The 7,973-nt window shown below is 36.9% G+C and overlaps 1 protein-coding gene across 1 annotated transcript in view; it reads right to left on the reverse strand.

Moving 5' to 3' along the window:
• Positions 1 to 5,058, reverse strand: part of LOC132782268 (kinesin light chain 3-like) — a 37,146-nt gene extending 32,088 nt beyond the window's left edge. The window contains exon 1 of the mRNA XM_067461117.1: positions 4,999 to 5,058. Coding sequence (XP_067317218.1) covers positions 4,999 to 5,049 — 51 coding nt within the window. The 5' untranslated portion in view covers positions 5,050 to 5,058. The remainder of the gene's footprint in view (positions 1 to 4,998) is intronic.
• Positions 5,059 to 7,973: the final 2,915 nt, after the last annotated feature.

Below are 7,973 nucleotides of genomic sequence, written 5' to 3' on the forward strand. Positions count from 1 at the left end.
TATAGGCATATAGGCATTCAATATGTGTATGTGTATGCATGTGTATGTATGTATATATATATATATATAGAGAGAGAGAGAGAGAGAGAGAGAGAGAGGGTTGCATATATACATGTGTGTGTGTGTATATATGTATAGGCATATAGGCATTCAATATGTGTATGTGTATGCATGTGTATGTATATATATAGAGAGAGAGGGGGTGTTGCATATATACATGTGTGTATATATATGTATATATATATAGGCATATAGGCATTCAATATGTGTATGTGTATGTATATAAATATATATAGAGAGAGAGTTGCATATATACATGTGTGTGTGTATATATAGGCATATAGGCATTCAATATGTGTATATGTGTGTATATATACATATGTATATATATATAGGCATATAGGCATTCAATATGTGTATGCGTATGCATGTGTATGTATATATATATAGAGAGAGTGTGTTGCATATATACATGTGTATGTATATATTTATATATATATAGGCATTTAGGCATTCAATATGTGTATGTGTATGCATGTGTATGTATATATATATAGAGAGAGGAGGGTTGTATATATACATGTATGTGTGTATATATATATATGTATATATATAGGCATATAGGCATTCAATAAGTGTATGTGTATGCATGTGTATGTATATAAATATATATATAGAGAGAGAGTTGCATATATACATGTTTGTGTATATAAATATGCATATATATATAGGCATATAGGCATTCAATACATGTATGTGTATGCATGTGTATGTATAAATATATATATAGAGAGAGGGGGGTTGCATATATACATGTATGTGTATATATATATGTATATATATATATATAGGCATATAGGCATTCAAAATGTGTATGTGTATGCATGTATGTATATAAATATATATATATATATAGAGAGAGAGTTGCATATATACATGTGTCTGTATATATATATGCATATATATATAGGCATATAGGCATTCAATATGTGTATGCATGTGAGATATATATATATATATATATGAGACAGCTGAATATGCCTTCTGTAGAGTCCTATGGAGGGCTTGGATATGGAATATACTTCAAGTCCAGTCATGTCTCCTTCTTGGAAAAAATTTAAGCAGAGGCTGGATGGCCATCTGTCGGGAGGGCTCGGGTTGTGCCTTCCCACCAGACAGAATAAGGTTGGACTGGATGGCCTTTAGGATCCTTTCCAACCTTGCTAATGTCCAGAAGGCAGCCTCCACCCCAAAGGCGACCCTATACAACCCATAGCATTGAGTTGCGGCAATACAAGGGGTGTCAAAACTGGATTAATGCCGCCGTATAGACACACCCTGGAGATTTGGGATCCCTGCATCACTCTGGCTCCCAAACAGGTTCCACCGGGCAGATGCTCCCAGCAAAGCAAGAACCGGCATGTCGGTGGGTGCAACCCATGCGCCAATTCGACAGATAGAGTTGCATCACGGCTTAGAGGACAGACGCAAGAGCCTCTTTCCATCTGCACTGTAGAGTTAATGCGGTTTGGCCCCACTTGCACTGCCATGGCACAGTGCTATGGAATAATGGGAGTTATTATTGATCCAGTCTTGGGTCATTATTATTATTATTATTATTATTATTATTACAGATCCAATCTTGAATCCATTATTTTATTATTATTATTATTATTGATCCAGTCTTGGGTCTATTATTATTATTATTATTATTATTATTATTATTATTATTACAGATCCAGTCTTGGATCCATTATTATTATTATTGTTGTTGTTGTTGTTGTTGTTGTTGTTGATCCAGTCTTGCATCTATTATTATTATTATTATTATTATTGATCCATTCTTGGATGTATTATTATTATCATTATTATAGATCCAGTCTTGGGCCAATAATAATAATAATAATTATTATTATAGATCTAGTCTTGGATCCATTATTATTATTTTTATTATTATTATGGATGCTGTCATGGGTCAATAATAATAATAATAACAATAACAATAAGCATATATAACTCGTTTGTTGTGACATACTGTGTTTTTGTGTCAATAAAATAACAACAACAAAACAACAACAACAACAAAACAACAACAACAACAACAACAACAACAATAATAATGGATGCAGTCTTGGGTCAATAATAATAATAATAATAATAATAATAATAACAATAAGCATATATAGCTCGTTTGCTGTGACATACTGCGTTTTTGTGTCAATAAAATAACAACAAAACAACAACAATAATAATGGCATGAACTCATAATAACAATAACAACAACAACAATAATAATATACAATATAATATTATATACAAAAGCCAGCATAGGGATTTTGTTTGCTGTGTACTAATCTTGTTGTGTATCTAATAATAATAATAATAATAATAATAATAATAATAATGGCATGAACTCATAATAATAATAATAATAATAATGGCATGAACTCATAATAATAATAATAATAATAATAATAATAATATACAATATAATATTATATACAAAAGCCAGCAAAGGGATCTTGTTTGCTGTGTACTAATCTTGTTGTGTATCTAGTAATAATAATAATAATAATAATGGCATGAACTCTAATAATAATAATAATAATATACAATATAATATTATATACAAAAGCCAGCATAGGGATCTTGTTTGCTGTGTACTAATCTTGTTGTGTATCTAGTAATAATAATAATAATAATAATAATAATAATAATAATAATAATAATGGCATGAACTCATAATAATAATAATAATAATAATAATATATACAAAAGCCAGCATAAGGATCTTGTTTGCTGTGTACTAATCTTGTTGTGTGTCTAGTAATAATAATAATAATAATAATAATAATAATAATAATGGCATGAACTCATAATAATAATAATAATAATAATAATAATATACAATATAATATTATATACAAAAGCCAGCAAAGGGATCTTGTTTGCTGTGTACTAATCTTGTTGTGTATCTAGTAGTAATAATAATAATAATAATAATAATAATAATGGCATGAACTCATAATAATAATAATAATAATAATAATGGCATGAACTCATAATAATAATAATAATAATAATAATAATAATAATAATAATATACAATATAATATTATATACAAAAGCCAGCAAAGGGATCTTGTTTGCTGTGTACTAATCTTGTTGTGTATCTAGTAGTAATAATAATAATAATAATAATGGCATGAACTCTAATAATAATAATAATAATAATAATATACAATATAATATTATATACAAAAGCCAGCATAGGGATCTTGTTTGCTGTGTACTAATCTTGTTGTGTATCTAATAATAATAATAATAATAATAATAATAATAATAATAATGGCATGAACTCATAATAATAATAATAATAATAATATATACAAAAGCCAGCATAAGGATCTTGTTTGCTGTGTACTAATCTTGTTGTGTGTCTAGTAATAATAATAATAATAATAATAATGGCATGAACTCATAATAATAATAATAATAATAATAATAATATACAATATAATATTATATACAAAAGCCAGCAAAGGGATCTTGTTTGCTGTGTACTAATCTTGTTGTGTATCTAATAATAATAATAATAATAATAATAATAATAATAATGGCATGAACTCATAATAATAATAATAATAATAATAATAATAATGGCATGAACTCATAATAATAATAATAATAATAATAATAATATACAATATAATATTATATACAAAAGCCAGCAAAGGGATCTTGTTTGCTGTGTACTAATCTTGTTGTGTATCTAATAATAATAATAATAATAATAATAATAATAATAATGGCATGAACTCATAATAATAATAATAATAATAATAATAATGGCATGAACTCATAATAATAATAATAATAATAATAATAATAATAATATACAATATAATATTATATACAAAAGCCAGCAAAGGGATCTTGTTTGCTGTGTACTAATCTTGTTGTGTATCTAGTAGTAATAATAATAATAATAATAATGGCATGAACTCTAATAATAATAATAATAATAATAATATACAATATAATATTATATACAAAAGCCAGCATAGGGATCTTGTTTGCTGTGTACTAATCTTGTTGTGTATCTAATAATAATAATAATAATAATAATAATAATAATGGCATGAATAATAATAATAATAATAATAATAATATACAATATTATATTATATACAAAAGCCAGCATAGGGATCTTGTTTGCTGTGTACTACTACTAATAATAATAATGATAATAATAATAATAATAATAATGGCATAAACTCATAATAATAATAACAATAATAATAATGGCATGAACTCTAATAATAATAATAATAATAATAATAATAATATACAATATAATACTATATACAAAAGCCAGCATAGGGATCTTGTTTGCTGTGTACTAATCTTGTTGTGTATCTAATAATAATAATAATAACAATAATAATAATAGAGTTTTGGACCCAAGTGATGTTGCACTTTTAAAGTTTCACTAGGTCTGTTTTGAACCCAAAGCTGACCTAGTTCAACCCCAGGCAATCTCTGGGTCTGTCTCTCTGCTCTTGCCATGCAAAGGAAGGGATGCAGAGCAACACAAACAACAACAACAACAACAACCACCCACTCCTTGTTGGGGATTGCAAGACCAAGGAGGGAGGGAGGCTGGCTGCCAAGCCTTGCTTACCTGGCTAGAAGGGGGATCAACCAGAGAGCCAAGGCAGGATGGGGGCCCCTTCCCCTTCCCCACCTGCAAGGGACAGGTGCCCCCTGCCCAGCCAGGTGGGAGCTCCACTGGGAGTGCTTTGCAAGGGGAAAGGTGCTCACCTGGGCAGGGAGGGAGCCTTGCTTGCAAGGGGTTGGTTGGGGGAGCTGGTGGCTAGCCCGGCCAGGAGCTTCACTCGCCACCGTCGCCTCCCCCTCGCCCCTCCCTCCGCCCCTCCCTCCCTCCGGCTCCTCCTCCTCCTTCCCTTCCTCCTCCCCCACTGCTGGGCAGCTTACCTGCCTGGCTCCATCTTGGCTCGCAGGGACATACCGAGACGCTCTGCCCATGCACAGGGGAGCCCTTGGGCCAAGGGCATGCACTCTGCCCATGCACAGGGGGGTGGGGGAGAGGGGGGCTTGAATTAAGGCCATGCACTCTGCCCATGCACACAGGATCATAGGATTAAGGCCATGCATTCTGTCCATGCACAAAGGCAATGCACTCTTACTATGCACAGAGGACATACTAAGAGTGTGTTCTCTTAGTCCAAGGGGTCCTTTGTGCATGGGCAGAGTGCATTGCCTTGGTTAAAGGGTTCCACTGTGCATAGTCAGAGTGCATTGCCTTGGTCCATGGGGTTTTTGTGCATGGACAGGGTGCATTGCATTAAAGGTTCCACTGGGCATACTAAGAGTGTGTTTTCTTAGTCCAAGGGGTCCTCTGTACATGGACAGAGTGCATTGCCTTAGTTCAAGGGGGTTATCTGTATATTGTAAGAGTGAATTGCCTTGGCCCATGGGGTCATTGTGCATGGACAGAGTGCATTGGATTAAAAGTTCCACTGGGCATACTAAGAGTGTGTTCTCTTAGTCCAAAGGGTCCTCTGTACATGGACCCTTAATGCAATGCACTCTTTCCATGCACAAAAACCCCATGGACCAAAGCAATGCACTCTTACTATGCACATAGGACACCCTTGAACTAAGGCAATGCACTCTGTCCATGTACAGAAGACTCCTTGAACTAAGGCAGTGCAATCTTACGATGCACATAAGAACCCTTAATGCAATGCACTCTGTCCATGCACAAAAACCCCATGGGCTTAGGCAATGCACTCTTACAATGCACCCTTGAACTAAGGCAATGCACTCTGTCCATGTACAGAAGGCTCCATGGACTAAGGCAATGCAATCTTACTATGCACAATAGAACCCTTAATGCAATGCACTCTGTCCATGCACAATGACCCCATGCGCCAAGGCAATGGGGTCCTTGAACTAAGGCAATGCACTCTGCCCATGTACAGAGGACCCCTTGGACTAAGAGAACACACTCTTACTAAGCCCAGAGGAGCCCTTGAACTAAGGCAATGCACTCTGCCCATGCTCAAAACCCCCATGGGCCAAAGCAATGCATTCTTACTATGCACAGAGGATCTCCTTGAACTAAGGCAGTGCACTCTGTCCATGTACAGAAGACTCCTTGGACTAAGGCAATGCAATCTTACTATGCCCAGTGGAACCCTTAATGCAATGCACTTTGTCCATGCACAAAAACCCCAAGGGCCAAGGCAATGCACTCTTACTATGCACAGTGGAACCCTTTAACCAAGGCAATGCACTCTGTCCATGCACAATGATCCCATGGACCTAGGCAATGCACTCTTACTACGCAATGCACGCTGTCCATGTACAGAGGATCCTTGAACAATGGCAATGCATTCTGTCCATGCACAATGGTTCCATGCACCAAGGCAATGCACTCTTGCTATGCACAGTGGAACCCTTAAACTAAGGCAATGCACTCTGTCCATGCACAGAGGGCCCCTTGAACTAAGGGAATGTGCTCTGTCCATGCACAGTAATTCCATGGACCTAGGCAATGCACTCTTACTATGCAATGCACACTGTCCATGTACAGAAGACTCTGTGGACCTAGGCAATGCACTCTTACTATGCACAGAGGGGCCCCTGAACTAAGGCAATGTAACTGTCCATGCCCAGTGACCCCATGGGCAGAGGCAATGCACTCTTACCATGTAGAGATGACCCTCTTGAACTAAGGCAATGCACTCTGTCCATGCACAGAAGACCCCTTGGACTAAGAGAACACACTCTTATTATGCACAGAGGACCCCTTGAACTAAGGCAATGCACTCTGTCCATGCACAATAACCCCATGGACCTAGGTAATACAGGCCTACTATACAATGCACTCTGCCCATATACAGAGCACCTCTTGAACTAAGGTAGCGCACTCTTATTATGCACAGAGGACCCAGTTTAACTAGTGTGATGCAGTGTTCATACGGCAATAAGGCAATGTATTCTGTCCATGTAGAGAAGGCTCCCTGGACCACTGTCCCAATGCATGGATGACCCCTTGAACGGAGGCAATGCACTTTGTCTATGTACAGAGGATGCCTTTGAATTAAGGCAATGCACTCTGTACATACCTAATGACCCCTTGAACTGAGTCAATGCACTCTTACTATGCATAGGGGATCCCTTGGACCATGGCGATGCACTCTGTCCATGCTCAGAGGACCCCCTTGAATTAAGGCAATGCACTCTGTCCATGCAAAACAACTCCATGGACCAAGGCAAGGCACTGTTCTTGTGCATGGATGACTCCTTGAACGGAAGCAATGCACTCTGCCCATGCACAGAGGACCCCTTGGACCAAAGCAGTGCGCTCTGTCCATACCCAATGCCCCCATGGACCAAGCAATGAACTCTTACTATGTACAGAGGAGACCTTGAAGTGAGGCAATGCACTCTTACTATACATAAATATTGTTATAATAATAATAATAATAATTATTATTATTATTATTATTATTATTATTATTATTACACAGACGACCCTTTGAATGACCCCTTGGACCAAGGCAATGCACTCTGTCCATGCACAGAGGACTCCCTGGACCAAGGTAATGCACTCTGCCCATGCACAGAGGACTCCGTGGAGCAAGGCAACGCACTCTGTCCATGCACAGAGGACTCCCTGGACCAAGGTAATGCACTCTGCCCATGCACAGAGGACTCCGTGGAGCAAGGCAACGCACTCTGTCCATGCACAGAGGACTCCCTGGACCAAGGTAATGCACTCTGCCCATGCACAGAGGACTCCGTGGAGCAAGGCAACGCACTCTGTCCATGCACAGAGGACTCCCTGGACCAAGGTAATGCACTCTGCCCATGCACAGAGGACTCCGTGGAGCAAGGCAACGCACTCTGTCCATGCACAGAGGACTCCGTGGAGCAAGGCA

The sequence above is a fragment of the Anolis sagrei genome, chromosome X, assembly GCF_037176765.1.
Source record: "Anolis sagrei isolate rAnoSag1 chromosome X, rAnoSag1.mat, whole genome shotgun sequence".
NCBI classification, from domain to species: domain Eukaryota; kingdom Metazoa; phylum Chordata; class Lepidosauria; order Squamata; family Dactyloidae; genus Anolis; species Anolis sagrei.